The 24,523-nt window shown below is 40.7% G+C and overlaps 1 protein-coding gene across 1 annotated transcript in view; it reads left to right on the top strand.

Annotated features, from left to right (window-relative positions):
• LOC123509981 (protein unc-13 homolog A-like) overlaps positions 1-24,523 on the top strand; it is a 417,157-nt gene that overhangs the window by 169,027 nt on the left and 223,607 nt on the right. The window contains 9 exon segments of the mRNA XM_045264620.1: positions 95-238; positions 481-600; positions 1,941-2,042; positions 3,481-3,609; positions 4,802-4,846; positions 5,314-5,373; positions 6,609-6,671; positions 8,181-8,237; positions 12,266-12,481. Of these exon segments, the coding sequence (XP_045120555.1) occupies positions 95-238; positions 481-600; positions 1,941-2,042; positions 3,481-3,609; positions 4,802-4,846; positions 5,314-5,373; positions 6,609-6,671; positions 8,181-8,237; positions 12,266-12,481 (936 nt within the window).

Below are 24,523 nucleotides of genomic sequence, written 5' to 3' on the forward strand. Positions count from 1 at the left end.
CTGAATATAGGGACTTTTCTCTTTCCTTGGGTTAAGTGTTTAACCTTTGTGAACCTAACACGAGTGATGAAATAACTTGACCTTCACTGTTCAGAGTGGTCCCACTGCGACCACCCTGAGCCAGCCCGCTGAGCAGGTATCTAGGCAGAGCTCCTTCGAGGACAAAATGCGACAGATGAAAGGAATACTAAAGCTCCCAACGTTACCTACATCCCTACCCACTTCTTTGCCCATCAAGGTGATTCTTGCTCACATGAGAGGGTTCTGAAATTTATTGAGATACATTTTCTCCTTTCTTCTCCTGAATTCATGAATGAGTATTATAATGATGATTGATAATTTTCAGATCCCCTCAAACTTTTTTCTCACTCATTTGTGCATGAATATATTTTTGAGAAATAGTGCAAACTTACATCTTATTATTCATTAAGATGCTCAGGAACTTCGGGTAATTTCTCCAAACTGTAAATTTTTCCATAGTTACCAGATTTAACAAGAGGCTCAGTGCCTAAACCCCAGGCCAGTGCCGCTGCCTCGGCCACCCGGCCTGCAGCAGCACCAGAACAGGCTAAGGAGGCTGAACACCCACCTCAGCAGAAGGTGAAGTGTAGGAATATTTAATCGCTCTCTCTCACTCTCTCTCTTTACTACAGCTGCTACTCTTTCAGCCAGTCAGTAACTTGCATGTGCCACTAACACTCTCCATATATAATGCGCTGAGTTGGTGTCCCCGGATTTTGTGTCCAGGGACACATAGAATGATTGCAGACTGATGGACCAGACCTTATATGCAGTCCTCAGCTGATCCTTGTGCCTGCTTTTCATAGGTCTGTTAGATTGACAGCAAAGTGGATGTGAGATCTTGTAATAAAACAAGATTAGTAAGGTTTAATGCTGTACATCATAGTTTGGATAAGAATCATAAGGAGTAATTTTATCTTGCATCCTGCTGTTGTTCATTTAGATGCATACTGTAAATGGTTCTGTTCACTGAGTGGAAGATTTAACCTTTGTCAGACAGTTAAATATATCAAAGTGTAACTTAATTGTTTACTTTATTATACCATTAACTTCAATTTCTAATGTCATATAATAATATAATCTTTTTGAATGATAATAATACCATCTTATTGATTTACAAAAGCTTCCTGTAACAGCTCACACTGCTCAACTGAAAGTACTTTGGTAAACTGGCCCTTAGTTATCAATTTTGTTAATCTATAATAAGTTGTTTCAGGCGTCAGCATAGCTCAATATGACAACCATATCAGGATATGTATCTTATAAATATGATTAATAGCCAAATTTTTTCCTTAAGTCAATTCTTCCACTCAGAGCAGGGGGCATAAGTGAGGAAGCTGAGGCACAGGTTCTGAGGCTCTGTCCAGCCAGTGACCATCATAATAGAATTTGGCAGATTTTTTGCAAGTTCTAGAGAAATGAAACAAATTAAAAAGTAGTTTCTTGTACATACTAGACTGCTTATAGAGAGAGAGAAATAAGCAAAATAATTGGTGACATTACAGTACAATTATGCCCTTAATATCACTATAAAGAAACTTATATAGCACCTTTGGCTTTTATAAAAATAGGTAGTAATATCGTGTAGACTGGCTGAACATCATTGTAATGATGCTAGTGTACAGTTTACTTTGTCATAGCATAAAGGCTCCACCAGTATATATATATATATATATATATATATATATATATATATATATATATATATATATATATATATATATATATATATATATATATATATATATATAAAAGATGCAAAGCATGAAATACATGATATCTTGAAAATATTTTTCATGTGTAAATCCAAGGTGGCTTATATGGTATACTATTTTACTAATATGATATGTTGCTTGAAATGAATGAAATCTAAGACTCGTTCACTCAGTAAGGTTTTTCTTGTAACTTGTGACTTTTAGGTCACCCAGCCAGACAAAAGCGGCTCTGAGCCTGCAGCAGACCAAGCCAAGAAGGACACATTTGAGGAAAAGATGAAAGCTTTGCAGAAGCCCAGCTCTGAGGTGATTCTGGCTCTTGTAAAGCCTTTGTATTTTTGCCAAGTGCTTTTTTTTATTACTGTTTGAATTCTCCTCCAGGAAATCAAGCATACAGTTTTGCACCTCAGGTGTTTTGATCAGAAATTTGACCAAGTGTCTCACTACTTTGTATAATTTTCTAATGCACATCAATCCTTTTAGCTTCACTCGTACACATTTTTTATTCGTGACGGAGTTTTGCGCATGCTGTGCAGCAATGCGAATCACCTGATGATAACCCAGCCCTCGTCACAACTCCCATGAGCATGTCCACCCCCCTTCTCAACTCATAACCTCTTCATGTCTTACCCGTTCACTGCCCGGGGCAGTCATCTGAGAACATCTACGGCAGTACTTACGTGTAGCATGACTACACCCTCCGGACCATGACTACCCCAGTATTCTTGCTGGTCTATGCTTTCACTGATATTCTCTTACCTTTACTGATTTTCCTTCACTCTTTTTTCATTGAACTTGCACCAGCAGTAGTTTTGCAAACTGCACTAACATATCTTTATTAACTTTATTGCTAGCATTTGATTTACTTCTTATTAAATCTTGCATGATAACTACCTAATTCAGAAATGGAGTTTTTACTTTACTAATGGGTGAACTGTGCCTTTTGTTAAACTAAATAATGGCAATGATGAACATTAGTTTTTGTGATTTATGGAGAATGCAATACCATCCAAGCCAGTGTTACGCCCTTATTTATTCACAGTATTGTGAGGGGTTACTGAAGGCATGCATCATGTAGTGCTGAGGGTGGGGTGTAATGTGACACAGTCTCTCTGGCCAGTCCATATAACCTTGAAGCACTACTGACTAACTGTTAAATAACAAAAGACTTCAAAAATATTGCAATTTTATATTGGATTCTTTTCAGTAAAAGTGATTCTTCTTGGCAGTTTATGTTCTACGTTGTATTTGAAAATAAACTACCTGCTATACACTGGAATAAAACAGAAGTTATAATTTTGTAAAACCTGAAAATATTCATGCTTTGTTGTAAATTGCACCATTATCATTGCCACTGTCAGATTTTTCTTTCACCCTCTAAAGTAGAATCTCTGTCTTTCCCTTGGCCAGTTTTTGTCTCACTGTGTCCTGTTCATCTAAGTTTGTGTGCCTTACTTTTCACTTCTTTACCTTCATCATTGTCTTTGTGCCTCTGTCATGTGTTTCTTCTGTTCTGTCATCTTCATGTTTCTGTCTCTGTCTGTCTCTATCCTTTCTGTCTTTTTACCTTGGTTTGTCTGACTTTCTTAACAAACATCTCAACCTTATCCTTTTTCTTTTGGCACTTCACACACCACACATAGGATAGTCAATTATGTAGTCATTCTTTTTATGTGCTTTAATGTGTTTCTCGCTTTTCCAAATTTCTACTTCAACTTTTGCTCTCCCTTCTCGTATGCGATAGGCACAGGTGCAGTTGGAACAGCAGCAACAAGCACAACAACCACAACAACAACCACAACAACCACAGATGAAAGAGTCAGAAAAGTCAATCGAGGAGCAGAAGTTGGTAGCCGAGCATGGGAGCCACCCAGTCAGTACCAGCAGTGATGTTACTGCATCCTCTTCTATCATTCCCATTGTCACCATCACTGATGCCACATCAGATACCACAACATGCACTGCCACTACCTCAAACACTACCACCATCACAACACAACCAACAGACTCAACAGAACTTTCTCCTACAATAGTAACCTCTTCAACCACTACCACTAACACTACTACCACTACTGTAACCTCTACTGTCACTAGCACTTCAACTACCACTACTTCAACAACCACTACTCCTACCACACACACCACATCTTCCGTGACCACCCCAATCATGGCTGCCTCGAGTGCTATGGATGCCCAGGATAAGGTTCCTGAAATAGCCGAGAGGGTGGAGCAAGCAGCAAAGACCCCCTCAGCACCACCAGTCACAATGGAGGTGATGCCACAGCCCCACTGGCCAGGGCCATTGATGTAGCAGTGGCATAGAGTATTACTGAAGTGTCTGTATGTTGCTGCTGCTACTTTGTCTCCTGGCTCAGAACTGTGTTAGCTGAAGCCAGAATTTATAATTATAGCTGGCTGCTTTGCTCATTTTGCTGCAGTTTAGGATTGCAGTGTTGCAATTTTCTTTCCCTGAGCTTCTTTGGCCATTGAAGCAATGGGCATTTTCATGTTTGAAAATTAGATAAATTTCTGATGAAAATTTTGCTGCTGCCACTTGTCACAGAGCTAGCATGGAAAGATTTAAGTTCCGCTCGTGTATTTTGCTAATATATATGCTGGCAGTTGTTGGAGGCCAGATGTTCACCCATAGTTGGGTTAAGTGCAGTAGCCTGGTCTTTGGATACTGCCCTTGGGTAGTGTGTAGTGCTGCCCGAGATTGACATCCACAGATACCACTACAGTTTCTTTTCTGTTCCTCCTCTGGGCTCTGCTGTCTGACTGCCATAGCTTCTTGTATTCTTAATTTTGATATGAGACTTTCCTGCAGTCTTTTTTCATTCATATACTGTATGATAAAAGCCTGCTGTATGATTTGACTTATTGATACTTTTGTTTTTGTTTTATTTAAATGATTGTTTATGCTTCTTTTGCCATACTGCTTGATACATTCTTATTTTTCAGTGAGCTCATTTTTTCTGTACTACTCTCTTGATCTTACAGAGCATCCAGAGGTGTTGGTTTTATTCCCACTGATATTAAATTATTTTAAATTACCTTCCCCACAGCCAACCACAGGAGGCCAGCCAACAGAAGTGCCAGCTAGTCAAGAGGTGAATATTCAATCAACCACATGCATATATTTCACATGGAAAAAAATGACACATGTTTAATTTCTTGCTTGTTTTGAATTTGGAATCACACTTAACCAGATATTTTCTGCAAACCAACAGCCCTGCATGTTGTGCATTCATATATATATATATATATATATATATATATATATATATATATATATATATATATATATATATATATATATATATATATATATATATATATATATATATATATATATATATATATATATATATATATATATATATATATATATATATATATATATATATATATATACTGAACATTCTTAACTGTGAATGTGACATTATCTTGCAGTATATGTACACACACATTTCTTGACAATGAAGTGACCATATGAATGCATAAGTAGCAGATGCACCTGGAACAGAGTGATGTCTTCTCTTTCTTCACCTGAAATGCATTATCTCTTGATTCTTAGGGTCAGGTTGAGGTTCCCCAACAACCCACAGAAGAAAAGGCAGCAGTTGTTGATGAAAAGGTGAATCTTCTGTCATGTATAGGATTCTTATAATTGCTCCTTAGCACATAGGTAGCAATATTTTTCTGGCCTTCGTAATCCCAGCACAGTCCCTCCTGCTGGGGCCAATAGTTTGAAGCTTCTCGTAGGATGGTAAGAAGAGACCTGAGGCACAATTTTTAGTAGTTCATCCTGTCTTCCGTGCTCAAGTTTCTTTCCACACTATTGATATGACTTTTCTCCTGGATTTCCTTATCTTGGGACTGGATGAATGGTGAATACTCCGAAGTGCTTTCTCCCACCACTGAGTGAAACTTCGTGTTTTTGCATTTCCAAAATAATTCCTGCCATAAGACTTGTTTGTACTATATTGTGCATTTCTAAACAGTTATTATTTTCTCACATCTAAAAATAACAAAATTTGTGCTGATTCATCGCTTTACTGATCCACGCTCAGCGCAGAAGTGTTTTCCGCTCTTCTGCCAACGTGCATGTTAAAGCAGACGATGCATGACCTCTGTGCGCATGACTGATACTCACTGTTGGTTTTATCTTTTATAATCTACCTCTCATTCCCCTTTGAATTTGTAATCAATAAGGGTGTTTCCAAACACTCCTCATGGCTGGTGCCATCAAATGTATATACATGCTGCTAAAACATCAACTGAAGATGCTTAATTTAATTTAATATTTTCTTATATTGGGAATTACCATTGCATTACATTCTGCTTTGACCTTTTTTTTTCAAATGTATGATTATTATAACTATGATGATGAGGGTTTAGTAGCTATTTATTATTGGATTAACTTTTAGTGGTTAGAATTCAGTGACTTGGCTAGTGATAGAGAACTTCCTAGCTGATATTCTTGTACTATCCTACCCACCAGCATATTGTAGGTGTGAGTAGTGATAGGATGCTGCAGTGGTGTACTGGAGACATTGACATGTCTTGGTAACCATTTTGAATTTTTTTGTTCCTCATTCACATACGAAAAGGGGAAGAAGGTAAACATTTTTGCTTTGTACTTTGATTTATCTAAACTGAATTTTTTTTACTTCATTATAAAAATGCTTATTTTTTAATTTCTTTCCTCAAAGGAAGGTGGAAAGATAAATGTATCAGTGTGTTTTGGATTACATTCAATTTTCTACTCTTTCCCTCTGCTGTGGTGTTGTGGCGAGCTTGCAAGAGCTGTGGGCGGTGTTGGTTTGCAGTGTGTTGCCTGCCTCTACCTGTTTTCTCTCCGTGTGTCAGGTGGCAGGTGTCCCCAGCACTACCGGCCCCGCGGCCCCTGACACCAAGGCACCACCACTCCAGGTGAATGAGCCTCTTGTGCTTGAGCCTTGCTTGCTTCATGTACTTCATGCCTCCACTTTGCTATTCACTGTTCACTCCTTCCCACTGTGTCATAATGTAGCAGTAATCACCTTCAACCACACCTGTGGGGTTTCTTTTGATTCATAGTATTTTAAGGACATTTTTTAGTAAACAATTTAATCATGAGGTTTTCACAAAGGTTATTCACACATTAAAAAATAATCTTTTATTAGTAAATTTGTTTGTGGTGTAGTGTAGTCCACTCGGCAGGGAAGTGATGACCGTCCTGAGTATTGTGTAGACTGGTACTTCTGACACCCTGTACTAGGCTTTCTTATTGCATTCCTTTTGCTTAGAGAATTGCAAAAGGAAGGGGATAGAAAGAGGACAAGGAGGAGGAGGAGGAGGAGGAGGAGGAGGAGGAGGAGGAGGAGGAGGAGGAGGAGGAGGAGGAGGAGGAGGAGGAGGAGGAGGAGGAGGAGGAGGAGGAGGAGGAGGAGGAGGAGGAGGAGGAGGAGGAGGAGTTGTATGGTTGCAATGTTGATAGACCTAACACTGTTATGTCCATTGTTACGTCTGTCTGAACATTTCAGGCTTTGGTGACATAGTACCAATCAGTTATTATGCTATCTACCTATTCATTTGCTGTCTTTATGCCTATACATAGCTATTCATTGGGCTATCCATTGCCTATTTTATGTGCCACTATATCATATATATATATATATATATTACAAAAATAAGCATGTGATGTTTCCCTTATGAAGATGTAATGAGGAAGCCAGCTTTCACCATGTAAAAGGTATAATGGCATGCCAGTGTTGCTACTGTGTACTACAAGTATGTATGGCAACTGTTCAACTTCGGGGGGCAAGTTAACAAAATTTTTCTGATTTTGTTATTATTATTATTATTATTATTATTATTATTATTATTATTATTATTATTATTATTAATTGCTATTATTATTATTATTATTAATTGCTATTATTATTATTATTATTATTATTATTATTATTATTATTATTATCAATAATATAATAATAATAATAATAATAATAATAATAATAATAGTAGTAGCTAATAATAATAATGATAATAATTATCGTTATTGTTATTAGTATTATAATAATAATAATAATAATAATAATAATAATAATAATAATAATTATTATTATTATTATTATTATTATTATTATTATCGATTATTTTTATGAACTGATGTAAAAAATGGTTTGATTCATAAATGTTGTGATAACAATAATTTCCCTTAAATATTTTGTTTTAAGTAAATACTTAATTATTAATTGAAGACTTCTTGGAGCAACAGTTGTCTCAGTCTTAACTAGATGTTTATACTCACGCAATACGCATTCAGTGAACTATTGTGGTGAAAGCTGGTCTAGGATGTCATATTATAAGTGACCATTGTTGAGGGTGTGGTTAGTGTGTATGCATTAGGTGTAGGATAAAGAGAGTACTGACCATTGGTGTTGTGGTGTGGGGCAGCAACAACAGCAGCAGCAGCAGCAGGCCAAGGAGGACGCTGTGCAGGGCGACACCCAGGTACACTTCGCCTCCACTCTGCTGCACGCGTTATGCGCTTGTCCTGCCTCACAGGGTCTGGCGAGGCAGTAGTGCTTTTGTGCCGCTCTTTTATCTTTGTTTAACATTGGCATGGGGTGCCTCCCACAGCTCTGTGGTGGGGTGGCACACTGGGCACTGCCCTTAAATCCATTTTGTCAAACGTGTTGATGAAGGCTGACTGTCATTGAATGAACAGTAACATGAGCAGCACTAAGAGACTGCTCCCACTAGTCCCCTGAAAACCGAGGTGTTGTGAGGGACAATGTTTTGGGTAGTGGAATACAGTATATAGGCAGCATCTTGATTAGACCTAATGGTAGTAACTAGGAACACTAGTAGCGTTGAGGGAATGTTAAAGGATGTTGGGTTAAGTGAGGGTCACTGCCTTGGTCCTATGTGCCTCCTGAGTCAGGGAGTGGTAGTTCAAGTCTTTGGTGGCCCTTATGACACATCTAGTGTGTTGTATTTAGATACAGCAGTTTTAGTTGGTGGTGAGTCACCCTAAGACGTCTTGTATTGGCGGTGATACACATTGACAAATTGGTTGTATGAACATTGTTCTATTTACATCATGATCTGAATTTCCCCTGACCTTAGTGATTCACAGCATGATCTGGATGATCTAGGCTCGGGGTTAGTTTATGACAGGAAAGCTTAGGCGGCAACAGTGTGTCTAGCAGCGGTGCCATGCATTCCAGACAATACCGAGGTCACAATACATGGGTTATGGCAAAGGAAAGTTTAAGCAGCGGTACGCATTTCAGACGACCTCGGCAATATATAATAATTTTTAATTCAAATAATTTTAATCTCTCAACATTTCACTAGCGTTTTACATGTGTACGTAATAGTATGTGACTGGACCGTGGCTTGAGGGTGACTTCCTGTAATGTGCATCTGCATCGGTCAAAATGGTGTGAACAGTGGCAGCACACGGGCTAGGCTAAGTTGCCAACCTCCTATTACTTCTGAATATTTTCTCATTTAGCTTTTCACGGGAATTTATGGGCTAAAGGGGGTACTTTTTGAGGTACCTATCTCAAAGCTCACCCGCTAGGAAACTGTATATATTTCAAGAAAAAAAAAAAAGACAAATATTAATGCAAGTATTCGTAATTAATCGTCCTTGGCACCAAGTTGTATATTAATTTCTGAAAAAGCTCCCTGAAGGTGGATGGCGCATGAACACGTGCCAATTTGCGAATGAAATTTTAAGTAGGTAGAGTTTCCGACTCGCTGTATATGCCACAGTGAGTGAAAATAAAACAAGGTGCCTCTAAATATAACTTGGCTTGCGTGAGAGCTTGCGTTTTACTTGACTTGCCCAATTTTTTCCGTCAGTCATGTTTATACACGGCAAGTAACTCGTACGCCTTATTTGCCTCTCTTCTTGCTCACTGTAAAGGAGACTGAAACTGGCAAGCATCAACAGTCAGGTGGCAGATGAACATATTTTATTTTAATTAGTGAAAGCGTTTTTCCTGTAGTGAGCTCAGGTCAGAGCTAGCAATGGTCTAGAGCTGATCAGTGTCATAATTAGTAGACGCTGACTCGAGTAGGTTATCAGCAAAGGATATCCGTTAGGCGGCGAGTGGAGTGGATATCACTGGGGAGTGCCGGGCGTTTAGGTTAGTGGTCCTTAGTAGTGTGGTGTATGGACGCCCCGGAGTGGTGAGGCACGGGCTTGACTGAATGGTCCGGCCGCAGGACAGAGACCGCCTGCTGGCGCCTTCCTTGGGGAAGCTTTACCGCAGCACGTCTCACCCGTGACAAGTAAAGTGATCAAGGTGCACTTATGTAATGAAAAATGTGTGTGGTCTGTGACATTACCTGGTTATTTTCTGTGACCCAGAAAGAACACCAGTGTTAAATAAAAAGAAGACAGTGAAGTAAAGAAGAAAAAGAGATCTGCCTTTTATGTTGACTATTTCTCTTTAAGAAATAAGACAAAGTAATGCATGAAGGTTCTGATCTGGAACCAAATAGCAAATATACCGGAAGAACTTAAAAAAAGTTATCACTCGATCTTTATGTGCAAAACATAAACACCATTATCAAGGGTGACGACGGCTGGAGGCGGAACTCGTGGCGACGGGCTCCCCACGTGGCGCAATGGCTCAGGTGAGGCCTGAGGAAAGGTGATGAAATGGGAAAAATATTCCCATTTCATTTGATCACTCAGTCATTGGCTAATCAAAAAAGGTATTAGCCTATCATTGAATGCTCGGTCTTTACATCTTTAGATACGCCTAACATTTTCAACCTAAGTGCTATTTTTCTTTCTTTTAAAATGTGAAAATCTCATTATAAACCGCGCTCGTATCGTTGGTATGGCCAGAGAGCACTGCGTGTAGTTTACATGTCAGTGTTGCGTGTGGATCTCGGCTCGTCTGGTATGGTACGTGTCTGATGTACATTTGTCCATCAGCCGTAGAACATTTAGAAATGATGCTCGTCCGAGTCTCAATTAGGTCAGGATGAGTGTTCGTACTGTTATAAGAAAAGTGTGTGTGTTGGTCTGGAGATGTCAGCCGTTCTCTCATGCTCGGAGGTGCCGCGTATCAAGACAGGATGGAGGGAGGGATGTAGATAGGACAGAGAAATAATATTATGGCAGTGGCCGTTTAAAAACATATCATCAGCTTCCATAGTGTAGTTACATACTCGGTTAGTCAGGCACTGCTACACCTAGATATGCTTTGACAATAATGTGTATTTTTTATGTAGTCGGTGAGATAATGGTATGGTTATTTAGTTAAGTAGTGTAGTGTTGTAATAGGGAGCGACCAGTGGTGTCTCCCGGGGTATACAGTACTATAGTGTGGACGTACTTTTTTGTAGACTACTGTACCTATTATAGTGTGTACTGTGCGTAAGTGTATGTGATCCTACCTCATGCCTGAGACAAAGGTAGTGTATTTTTATATGCGTATTTTTCTCATAGACAGGTAGGAATGATCGCAAGAAGTGTACAAGTTTTGCGCATTTTATATTTTGTCCTCTAGAAAGGTTTCATGGTGCTGTAGTATTGTTAGTCATGCCAATTTTATTCTTCCGTATTTTCTCGCTTGAAAAACGTATGTAATGACGCTGGAACTGTAGGTATGCAAGTCATCATTGTTACTACTATTTTACAAATATTAATATTACCTCTTTCCGGCCTGCTGGTGCAGGAAACAGCCGTATATCAGTAGCTACTGATTTGTGGATAGCAACACCTGCCCAACGTCTTGACAGAAAGTAGATGACAAGATAATTAATGTGATGATGAGCTAACTTTATGCCTGAGTGACTGACTGCTTCCCTTCCCTTCCCAACGCTCCCGCCACAGCTTGCCCCGCCAACACACAACCAATGAGATATGACCACCACCACAACAGCTTCTACATTAATACCGTTCCTACTGCTGCTGCTAATAGTTAAGAGCATAATTCTCTCTCTCTCTCTCTCTCTCTCTCTCTCTCTCTCTCTCTGTCCTGGTTTGTGAGCCTTGTAGAGTTCGCCCGTCCGCTGTGCGCATGTGCACGCGTTAGATGCAGCTCTGCTCTGGATACCGCGGCCACAGGAAGCTGCCGCACCTCCTGTCCTGTTTATTTTCAGCTTTTATGACACCATTATTCTCTCTCTCTCTCTCTCTCTCTCTCTCTCTCTCTCTCTCTCTCTCTCTCTCTCTCTCTCTCTCTCTCTCGTTATTTGACGTGCTGCCATTCTTTTCTCCCTCCCCTGACGGACCCTTAACGCCGCCTCGCCCCTCTAGACGCGTCTTCTGCGTCTGACGGATGGAGGACATGCAAGGCAATGGTGACACTTTCAAAATTACCTTGTGCACGCATGCCTCATTAGGTCCTCACCAATTGGCAAAGAGGTGCTGAAGGAGGAGGTGAAGTAGGAGTAGGAGGCGGTAGAAGTCAGGGGCGAGGCTGGTATCCTTTCCCTTCACTCCTGATGAACTGTAGCTTGAGTATCCTGATGAGTGACACGCCCCGCCCGGTTCCCGTCCCCCTCAGATCACCAGCCCGGGGACCGTCGATGCCGCGGCCACCACACCAGCGGGCGAGGCGGCGAGGGAGGCTAAGCTGTCGCCACTGCCGTCCACTGATGAGCGACACGTCAGTTTCGAGGAGGATGGCGGCGTGCCCGGGGAGGAAGGGCCGCCTAAGAAGAAGATGACGGCGAGGGAGCGTTGGTACTGGGCCTTCGATAAGATCGTCGCCAAGCTGAACGTGAGTACCCACTTTTGTATTGGTCTTGTCCTTCAAATTCCTTCATACTCCTCACGCTCCTTATTGGGAGCACAACATGGATCCATACTCTGAAACACTTACTCCATGCTCCAGCTACTTTCAAAAGGATCTAGTCGAAGTTCCTGGGATTTTTAAAGTTCTAGTGATAGATTAATAAGATTTCTACGATATTAACTCTTGAGAAGCCTCTGGAACAAGTAATGATGAGAACAGTGTTTCTGAATATTGGCTTTGATCTTGTTGCTGCTGTACCTAAAATTAATCAGCCAATGGATCGGCTCACTTGTTGCGTTCTGGGATTACTTGACGGATCCTCGCTCTTGACTCCTTCATTGTAACACATGAAAAAAAGGGTGAATTTTCTGCGTAGAGGAGAGGAAGATGTCTAGGTGTCGCTCCCTCTGTTCTGGTGGTGATTCATGTGCTGTGTGTCCATGCGTTAAGGACATGGCCACCCTTATCCTTAGTTAATCCCTTCAGTACTGGGGCACATTTTTAACTTCAGATTTGTGTAAGATTAGACCATTTATTGACATTAGGAAAGGTTTATGGAGGTCGGAAGATTGATGGTGCAGACTGTTTCCTATTTTAATCCCCCCACATAAGTTTCTGAAACTGTATAAGATACCAAATAGTAAGCAGAATGAATATGGAAACGCGTCATGGTACTGAAGAGGTATAGCAAGTCACTTTCCCGGGACTCTCATGCAGGTGTACGAGGGATTTAGTGACATGTATCTCTAAATAATTGCTGACTTAAATGTGTCGACTGTAAGAATATTTATTTACAGACAATACTCATCTCACCTATCTTCCTCTCGAATTATTTTTTCTTATTTTCATTTCTTTTCATTATTCACCGCCGCAGTGCAGTCGCTAATAGCCAATTCAACGACTTATTGCTCAATTTACGTTTGGAACTTGTTATTAGCGTAGAATTTGCATCTTACTCATTGCTTCCGGGAAAACTGAATTATTATGCCACGTGTAGGTCTAGCGGCCTCTTGCAGCTACCCTCTTTCCTTATCTTCTGATGGTATTATTGTTATCATCATTATTATTATGTGACCTTCGTGAGCAGTAGGAATCAAGGCCGAGATATTCAAGGTAAGGGTGTCTCTGATGTTTAAAAGGGCGGGGTTAACTGTGGGGCGAAAAATGAAACATGATTGGGAGAGATGGAAGGAAGAGTGAGGATGAAGCAGACGTACTAAACATATTCCCTTCCCTTCTCTTGCTTTCCTTTCCTTTCCCGCATATTCTCTGAGGAAGACTTGTTGGTAAGGCGGAAGGGAAGATATAAAGTACTCCTGCTTCAGCCTGAGTGATCTTGCTGCCTATCCCTTTGCCCTTTGACGTTTATTTCAGAACCTAGCGTGACTTTTTACCGCGTGTCCTCGTAAACTAATGTATATTCACTGCTCGGGAGAAAAAAAAAGTAAGTGTAGAGTAAAATAATAGTATGGTAATCGTATTTTAATTACATGTATTTCAATATTTTTTATTAGGAATGCTATAGGGTTTGATTCTGTTATTTTTTTATTTATTATTGAAAACTTTCTTTTTACTCAAATAGTGAAGTGAAAATTTTGTCCTTTGTTTTTTATGAGAAATACTTAAAGTTTGTTTTGGTTTTATTTATCATTGAAAACTTAATATTTATACAGTTAAAGGATAATTGTGTCACTTTTGCCCTTCATTTTCTACCTTTTCTAATTGCTGAAGTTGGAAGGGAGGAATGTTTCAAAGTTATCGATGAAATTAAATAAGAGGATTTGCTTAAGTGTGGGCGATGGATACGTACCAGTTATAATTGGTGACAGCCTTATGTAGTGTTGTGGGTGTAGGGGCGCCAGCACAGGGAAAGAAGTAGAAAGGGAGAAAGAAAGGAGGAAGAAATTACCTGTAAAAATCACACCCAGGATGAAAGGACGCGAAGGTATACGCTTGGATTCCTTAAGCTTTATATGACAAGGCAAATCCCTCCTCCTCCTCCTCCTCCTCCTCCTCCTCCTCCTCCTCCTCCTCCTCCTCCTCCTCCTCCTCCTCCTCCTCCTCCTCAGCCGCCGAAATGTCCTTTTCCTTAATCTTGTGTGTGTGTGTGTGTGTGTGTGTGTGTGTGTGTGTGTGTGTGTGTGTGTGTGTGTGTGTGTGCGCGCGCGACTTGTTTGAAAAATATGTTTCTCTCACTTTCTACCCTACCATACTGTACCCTTCCTCCTCCCTCCCCTACTCTCTCTCTCTCTCTCTCTCTCTCTCTCTCTCTCTCTCTCTCTCTCTCTCTCTCTCTCTCTCTCTCTCTCTCTCTCTCTCTCTCTCTCTCTCTCTCTCTCTCTCTCTCTCTCTCTCTCTCTCTCTCTCTCTCTCTCTCTCTCTCCCTTCCTGACGACACGGATTGACACTCCCCCTCCTCTGGTGGCACTCAGAGGCGCTCAGCATGAGGTAATTCCCCCTCTTTCTCCATCTCTCTCACTCTTCATCCCCTTCTTCCTCTTCTGTCCCCTTCCTCTTTTCACATCCTTACATTTCAGTCAAAATTTCGTTTTTACTTAAAGTCGTAAAGTCTATATTTTCCTCTAACTCTCTGTCTCTGTCTCTTCTCATTACTGGCTATCTCCTCCTAGTCTTCCATTTTTTTTGTACATTTAAAAATATTTTTCAGTAATTTTTTTTTCGATTTATTTATATCTTTTATTCATCTCGCCTTTTTTTGCACAATCCCTGTCACCTCTATACATCATCATCTGAAGCTCCCTCATGCCTCCTCCCTCCTTCCTCCTCCCTCCTCCCTCGCTCCTTCCCGCTCCCTTTCCCTCTCTCTCCTCCTCCTACCTTCCTCTCCGGACCTCCATGCTTCCATCCATCCATCCATTCCTTTCTTCCTCTCTTCCTTGCTTTACATAGGGTGGGATTCGGGGGGTGAGGGTGGGAAGGAGAGTCAGAAAGGGAGGGAATACATTGGCAACTCCCTCCCTTCCTCTCTCCACACCTGTAACGACCACACACCGCTTCGGTCGCTACCCCCTCCCTCTCTCCCTTCCCTCCCTCGCTTCCTCTGTCCCTTCCTCCCTTCCTCCCTTCCCCTCCGTCTCTGCCTCACGTGGCCTATACCACACACATCGTCAGTCGGTCCGTGGGTTGGCCAGCACTTCTTCTCCATCTCCTCCTCCTTCGCCTCCTGTACATCCACTTTTCCCCACCGACAGTACCACCGGGAGTACTTACGTGGCATTGCGGTTGACTGGAGAGGAGAGAGAGAGAGAGAAGTAGCCGTGAAGTGCGAAGTGAGAGTACTGAAGTCTAAGTGCTTTAAGTTGTGCTGGTGGCGAGTTTTGTGCACAGAGTGAGTGTTGGTCGAGGTAGAAACGGAGGTGGTGACTTCGAAGTGTGCTCAAGAGGGTCATGAGGTGGTGCTGAGTTCGAAGTGGTAGTGCGTGTGGTGGTTTTCAAGTGCTCAAGTGGTGTAGTGCTGAGATGGGTGTGCTAGTGTTTACAGATGTGGCGAGGGATGCTGAAGTTGCGTTGCTTAGATCGTTAGTGCTGGTTGATTTTGAAGTGCTTAAGAGAATCATGGTGTCAGTGCTGAGTTCTAAATAGTGTTTGTGCTGTCTACGTTAATGAAGCGTCACGAGGGATTCTACGTACGAAATTTATTGTACGATGTTAATTTGGAAGTGCTGGGGAGTTCCTTTTCTAAAACACTTCCACGACGTACTCCCACTATTTTTAAAGGTTCTAGTTAAAGACACACAGGTTTTTGAAGGTGTTTTGATAGTAGCAGTGACAAATTAACGTCATTTCTTCATTATTAAAGGGAAATACTCTCTTAAGAACACGACCATTCATCTCTGTGGCCTTAGAAAATAGTGGTGGTGAAAAAGTAAAGTGATTCTGAATACTACCCTTACTTCAGTGGTGTTGCTGAGGCAGACTCCAATGAATAAGGGAAGAACGAAGAAGAGCTGACGGTGGTGATGGCATGAAGCTATTTGCAGTGCTGAGTTTGAAGTGGTGGTGTTGATTGTTGTAGTGGTGGTGATCGAAACATTGGAGTGAGTGATGGTAGCGCTAGTTGCACCCATAATAGTACTGGGGTGAACCTAATGAAATGGTGGTGGAGGTGGTGGTGGTGGTGGTGGTGGTGAGACGTCATTATTGCCTCAGTGGTGGTGGTGGTGAAGGGTGTCATCTCCAAATTAATGATATACAGGAATGGTTGCGAGTAGAGCATTGCGAAGTATTTAGTTTTTGGAGTGGGAAGTGTTGCAGTGAGTGGGTATTGCGCTGGGTGATGTGGCAGGGAGTCTGAAGTGTTGCGGGCGTGCTGTGTTCCAAGTTGAGAGTGTTGCGTGGAGTGGGATTGCGCTGAGTGGGGATGTGTTGGAGCGGAAAGTGTTGGGGAGTATTGTTATTTTCAGTGGAGTGAGGAGGGGAGCTGCTGCAATGCTGATGAAAAGAGAAAGACCACTAGTTCACTATTTCCTCAAGGGTGAATTATTTAAGTTATACCTCTGATATCTTTTTTATTTATTTTTTATTTTTTTTTTACCCTAGATATTTGTCCCTATCCTTTGGCTAATTCTATCGGCTCTGTAAGGAGACTGGCAACTGAGTGGGCCTTTTCTCTTAATACATTTACTGCCTCTGTCCAGTTCTTCTCTCACACACACACACACACACACACACACACACACACACACACACACACACACACACACACACACACACACACACACACGGTGCGGTAGCTCAGTGGTTAGAGCGCTGGCTTCACAAGCCAGATGACCGGGGTTCGATTCCCCGGCCGGGTGGAGATATTTGGGTGTGTCTCCTTTCACGTGTAGCCTCTGTTCACCTAGCAGTGAGTAGGTACGGGATGTAAATCGAGGAGTTGTGACCTTGTTGTCCCGGTGTGTGGTGTGTGCCTGGTCTCAGACCTATCCCAAGATCGGGAATAATGAGCTCTGAGCTCGTTCCGTAGGGTAACGTCTGGCTGTCTCGTCAGAGACTGCAGCAGATCAAACAGTGAATTACACACACACACACACACACACACACACACGTTCGCATACGCTTGATCTACCATGAACCTAAACCAGAAACGAGGGATGATGTGGAAACGCGTGGACAAAACTCTCACTATTTTTTCGAATCTCTCTTCTGTAATGCATTTGGAACATAACAGTCACTCGGAGGATAAAAGAATATATTGAGATAAAATCGAGCAGACGATAAAATTATGCTTTGGAAAACTGTAGTGTGAAAATGTATCCAATAGAAGTACCTACGTAGAGAAATATCTGTTTATTTATTTATATAATTTTTTGAGACATGAGGTAGGGAGCGAAAGGAAGGAGGGAAGAAGGTAGAATGGGGAAGAGGAGGAGACACAGCGTTAGTTAATTAAAGGTGAGACACGTGCTTGGTGAAAGGAAGTGTATATATATATATATATATATATATATATATATATATATATATATATATATATATATATATATATATATATATATATATATATATATATATATATGAGAGAGAGAGAGAGAGAGAGAGAGAGAGAGAGAGAGAGAGAGAGAGAGAGAGAGAGAGAGAAGAGAATTATAAAGTATCGTCAAGGAAGGCGGGTCGGGTGTTGTGAGTAGGTAGCCAGGTGAGCAGGCAAGCAGGTGGACAGGTAAGATAGGTACGTAAGAGATTATTCACCGAAACAAAGGGCGTTTTATCCTGATGACCTTTTCGTTCCTCTCCTTCACCCGGAAAGATGAAGAAAGAAAGTTTCCCCCTAAAGAACAAAAAATAATGACGGTGTACTAACCGGTCTTCCCTACAGACGAAGGAAGGGAGGAACTATAAAAGGTTTGATCCTCTTAGGGGTTGTGTTGCATCTTTCAGTAAGGGAGGTGGTAAGGGTGTTCCGTCACAATGTTCCTCGTGAGTTTCATTAGCTTGCATCATGTTATTTTGAGTCGAGATTGGACTTATAAATTTTTCCTATTTGTTCTTTTTACTTTTCATTCTCTGAGGGGTTGTGTTGCATCTTTCAATAAGGGAGGTGGTAAGGGTGTTCCGTCATAATGTTCCTCGCGAGCTCCATTGGTCTGTATCGTGTTATTTTGAGTCGAGATTGGACTTATAAATTTTTCCTATTTGTTCTTTTTACTTTCATTAATTTATTGTCTTTCGTCTCTTTATCCTTGTCTTTTCTTTTTTCACTTTTTTTTTACTTTTTATTGTAATCTTGTGTATTATTTCTTGTACATTTTTTTTTCTTTCTGGCACGCTCTTCCGCTACTGTCTTCCTTTCATAACTTTGTGAAAATGTTGAAAAATATAACCAGCATTTTGTTTATCATGCTGTGTCTTCAGTAATATGTCGTTAGCTTATATTCGTACGTTCCTCGCTGGTGTGGTGTTGTGCTTGGGACAGGTGTACGCTCTGCTTGATTCACCACAACGTAAATATTGACCCCAAGTGTTCTAGCTCACCTGTGCGTCCCTCAGGTGTTCCTTTGCGAGTGTTTATCTTCACATGATCGTTTTATTCCAGTTTCGATGTCTCGTGACCTAAATTATAATTAAGTTTGATGCTTAATTTGGAGTACTGAGCGAATTAATGCGGCCCATGCTAGTCTTTCTCTCAGAGTGATATACTAATTGAAAGACTTCTTTTCCTACTGTTTTCCCTCAAATACGTACTTGTTTAGCAAAAATGAAAACCCCAAATTTGTTTTTTATGATTATTTTCATCCTAAAATTATCACAGACGTTCCGTTGCAATGTATTAATGCGTCGTGATAATGTACGTATGTAGTTAGTCTGTGTAAAGTAAACCGAAACCAAAGTGAGTATTTAATTTCCAAGTCAAATGCAATAATGAAATCAGCGTGACGACTGCAGGCAACCAGGCAACCGCTGAGAGTGAACAGTGGTGCATCGTCGCCTCTCGCGGCACTCTACATGTAATTGGAACACGTCACGAAGATTTTTTCCAACCAGAATTACATGACAGTGATGGACTCCCTTTTACACTATAGGAAATGTGGAAATGACAAGCGAAATGACGAATGAAATAAACTGGAATGCAACCTTTTTCCTGGGACAGTTTTCGAATGTTATGCATATTGCTCTCTTACTTATAAAAGGGGAGGTGGTTCTTGTTCTGCTTATCTTGGAGAGGAGGAAGGCAAGAGATCACTCGCATACTGAACAATTAATAGAGATGATTATTGTTCTAGTTATCTTGGAGAGGAGGAAGGGAAGAGACCACTCGTATACTGGACATTTCCTCATAAAACTTAACAGTCCACTTACACAGCTGCCAAACTCTCCTTCCTGTGTCTGTTTTCTACTCTCTCAGAAATATGTAAATTGTAAAATGAAAGATCTTGAAATGCAACTTACTTTTTCATGGAGAGATTGTGTTCGTTATACATATTCACCTCACATAAGCTGCGAGATGGTTTGTGTCTTGCTGTGGGAAGGAAGAAGACACTGCATGTATAATGAATACCTGAATACCTTATAATAACTGTCCAGCGCTCCTGCCTTTTACTTGCCTGCGCGCTAGGAACACTATTATGAGGCTTAACATCCCACTAATACTGCTGGCCGGCGCTCCTTCCTCCCGCTGACTCGACTCCACGCTAGCAACACACCATTTCATTACACACTCTGCCTCTCAAGTGCTGGGACATGTACCTCATCTCATACTTACCTACGCCGTTACCTGTGCATTCATGCGTAACGGTAGAAGGAAAATTAAATAGATGTATTTGGGGGAGGGGATTCAGGTGGGATAAGTTATTTGTCTTAATTAGCGGACAGTACCTAATCTTATACTTACCTGCTCCTTTACCTGTGTATTGATTCTTAGAGGTAAAAGAAAAAAAATATAATAGATGAATGGGGGAAGGAACTCAAATTAGGTGTAAAAGTTTTGTCTTAATTAGTGGGACAGTACCTAGTCTTATACTTACCTGCTCCTTTACCTGTGTATTCACGCTTAGAGAAAAAAAGGAAGTGAAAATAGATATATAAGGGATGGGACTCAGATGGGGTATAAGTTTTCTATCCATATTAGCGGGACAGTGCCTATTCTTATACTTTCTTGCTACGTTACCTGTGTGTTCACGCTTAGAGGTAAAAGGAAAAGTGAAAATAGATATATGGGGGAGGAAACTCAGATGGGGCATACGTTTTCAGTTCCAAGTAGCGGGACAGTACCTAATCTCATACTTCCTTGCTCCTTTACCTGTCTAGTCAACACTTAGAGTTAAAAAAAAATGAATAAATGATAGGGAGGAGACCGAGATAAATGGGGGTATGTAATAAAATGAGAAAATGAAATAGGCAGTTTATGAAAGTGAGAGGAAAAAGCTAAAAAGGACTATATTTTTATAAGTGGAATCTCATTAGTGCCAATTAATAGGATGGTGTTACTAGAGAAGAGCACGTCTCATTATACATCATCGTGACAGAGAAGAACCACGTTTCATTATATTTCATTTTCTTCTTTTTGACGCCTCTATTATTCATATCGTCTTAGCCTTAATGAATTACTGCGGTGTGGATTATGACATTAAGAGAAGAATACACGTTTCATGATCTTTTATCTTGTTTTTATCGCGTGCATTATTCACCTCATTATCTGTCATAGTGAATTACAAATGGTATTCCGTTCCAGTTTTTAGTAATTCGATATCGTATTGTGACTTCTTGTGTATCTATACCTTCAGTCTCACCATGCATTATTTTACTTGGGGTTCTCTTCGTGCGTCTCTGTCTTTCTGTCTGTCTATTTGTGTATTGTTGCCTTTCCTCATCTCTTTTCTGTTGTAAGTCACTGTCTCTTGTTTGTCATGTCGTTATCTCTACCTTCAGTCTGTCTTGTCACTTTCTTAAACTTTTAATGTATTTTTTTTTCTCTCTTATTGTATCATTGTATTTGTTGTAGCTCTGCATACATACCCGTCCTTTATTCTCTTTTTCGATATTGTCTTTTTATTTTCTGTTCTTGATAATGTTACGTGACAGTGAATTGCCCCGATCACTTCTTGCTCTCTATTTCATCTCAGCACATTTTCTTGATTAAATTCTCTTTGTTTATTAAATCTTCTACTACTACTACTACTACTACTACTACTACGATTTTTTTCTGAAGTTAAATGTTCAGGTAAGGTTTGTGTTATTTTTTTGTCATTTTTTTTATTGGTATTCTCTGTTTTCTATTCCAGGAGTCTTCTCTTCACCACTTTATTCTATTCTTTTTTGTTCGTACCTTACCTGTTACTTGGTCTTCCCTTATAGAAAAATCTTTTAAGTAATATTGATTTAAAATGCCAGTATCTCTTTAATTTCCGTCTCTCTCTCTCTCTCTCTCTCTCTCTCTCTCTCTCTCTCTCTCTCTCTCTCTCTCTCTCTCTCTCTCTCTCTCTCTCTTTTTGTTTGGCTAATGTAAACAAAACTCTCTATGGCAAGAAAAGTCAAATTTCAGTCCCATTCAGAATATATGGAATAAAAAAAAGAAAATAGAAAAATGCAACCACTGTTTTCATTCAGCTGGGAGAAGGAAGGAAGGAGAACTATGAGAGAGAGAGAGAGAGAGAGAGAGAGAGAGAGAGAGAGAGAGAGAGAGAGAGAGAGAGAGAGAGAGAGAGAGAGACCTAAACAAATAAGATGGATGTCGTGGGTCACTGTCTTCATTCCTCTCTTTCCCATCACTCCCTCCCTTCATTCTTTCCCTCCTTCCTTTCCCTCCTTCCTCCCTCTCTCCTTCCCTCCCTCCCTCCTTCCTTCCTTCCTTCCTTCCTTCCTTCCTTCCTTCCTCCTCCTCCTCCCTCCTCCTCCTCCTCCTCCTCCCTCCCTCCCTCCCTCCTTCACATGTAGACACCTGCATCTGAGCACAAGTGTACAAAGTGGAATGGGTGGATGGAACGAGAGTGCTGTGAAAAGGTGGACGGTTGGTTTGGAGGTAAAACGGAAAGTAAGGAATGAAATAGAGTAAAAGGAGGGATGGAATGGGGGGGTGATGGAGAGAGAGAGAGAGAGAGAGAGAGAGAGAGAGAGAGAGAGAGAGAGAGAGAGAGAGAGAGAGAGAGAGAGGAGGAGGATGTGTGATGTAAGCAGACTTATAGCGCAGGTGTGAAAGCGTAGGTAGGTTTGAGATTAGCATATATGGCTTAGCTGATTTTTTTTTTTTTTAATTTATTTTTGTTAATCTGTTCATTAATTTATTGGGTTTTTATACTGTATCCATCGCTTCGTTTATTTATTCATTCATGCACGTTGTTTTATTTACGTTTTGTTACGATGAAGTGGAAAACAACTAATGGAAAGGTAAAAAAAAAAAAAAAAATGTTTGCTCTATAGAGGAGGAAGGTAACACATTTCACCCACTGGTCATCATCTTCATCATCATCATCATCATCATCATCATCATCATCATCATCATCATCATCATTAGTCAGTCAACGGGAAGGCAACACGGACGCCAGGTGTGGATCGTTACCTGGCGACAGTAATCAGTAACACACACACACACACACACACACACACACACACACACACACACACACACACACACACACACACACACACACACACACACACACACACACACACACACACACACACACACACACACACACACACACACACACACACACACACACACACACACACACGTGGATAAACAACAAACAAGCCCACAAATAATTGAATAAAAAGAAAATGAAATAAAAGCGAATATATTAACGAGATAACGTAATGAAATGTAGTGAATGTTATGAAATACACACACACACACACACACACACACACACACACACACACACACACACACACACACACACACACACACACACACACACACACACACACACACACACACACAAATAAATACATAGAAAAAGTAAAAAAAAAAACCGAAACACAAAAATAAAGGAAATATGAACTGGATGAATGTAAAAAAATGAAAATAGAAAAGAAACAAAAAAGAAAATTTAGGAATGGCGGCGTTTAAAAAGCTTTCCCCGTGGTGGCGATGGTTTCAGGAAATGGCTGACACTGGGGCGACCTAAAGCCTTCGTTAAAATTAGCTAGGTGTGTGTGTGTGTGTGTGTGTGTGTGTGTGTGTGTGTGTGTGTGTGTGTGTGTAGACAGGATAGTGTAAGGTAGAAGAAGGTGAAGGAAAAAAAGACAGAACTAAGAGAGAAAAGAGAGATGATGGGGAAGAGAGAAAAGATGATGTGGGAAAAAGGTGTGTGTGTGTGTGTGTGTGTGTGTGTGTGTGTGTGTGTGTGTGTGTGTGTGTGTGTGTGTGTGATGTAGAGTGGTGTTGAGTTGGTGTCCATACGCTGGTGTTCTGTCTGTTTTTCCTGTTGTTGTGCGAGTGTTTGAATGTTGTTGCTATTGTTTGGGGTTTGTCTATCTATTATCTATTTTGTATACTATTTTTCATCATTATTTTTTTTTTATTTTGTTTTGTAGTTTATTATTTTGTATTTATCTTTCATTTAATTTTGGTAACGCTTTGTTGATTTGCGTTGTTTTTCAATCCTTTTCCTTTATTTTCCTCTTTTTGTTTATTTGTTAGCGTTTCTTCCGCTTCCTCACCATTACCTCCTCCTCCTCCTCCTCCTCCTCCTCCTCCTCCTCCTCCTCCTCCTCCTCCTCCTCCTCCTCCTCCTCCTCCTCCTCCTGCAGAAGACCACCTGTTGCAGTAGACTATATAATTACACAAGATTACCTGTGATTGAAGAGAGAGAGAGAGAGAGAGAGAGAGAGAGAGAGAGAGAGAGAGAGAGAGAGAGAGAGAGAGATGAGAATATGAAATATTGACTTCGTACTGTAGTTTCACCTTTATGCTACGCTCTCTCTCTCTCTCTCTCTCTCTCTCTCTCTCTCTCTCTCTCTCTCTCTCTCTCTCTCTCTCTCTCTCTCTCTCTCTCTCTCTCTCTCTCTCTCTCACGTAATTAGTCTCTGGACAGGTAGCTTAAGATGAAGGAATGCTAGCAAGGC

The sequence above is a fragment of the Portunus trituberculatus genome, chromosome 28 (assembly GCF_017591435.1).
Source record: "Portunus trituberculatus isolate SZX2019 chromosome 28, ASM1759143v1, whole genome shotgun sequence".
Classification (NCBI taxonomy): Eukaryota; Metazoa; Arthropoda; class Malacostraca; order Decapoda; family Portunidae; genus Portunus; species Portunus trituberculatus.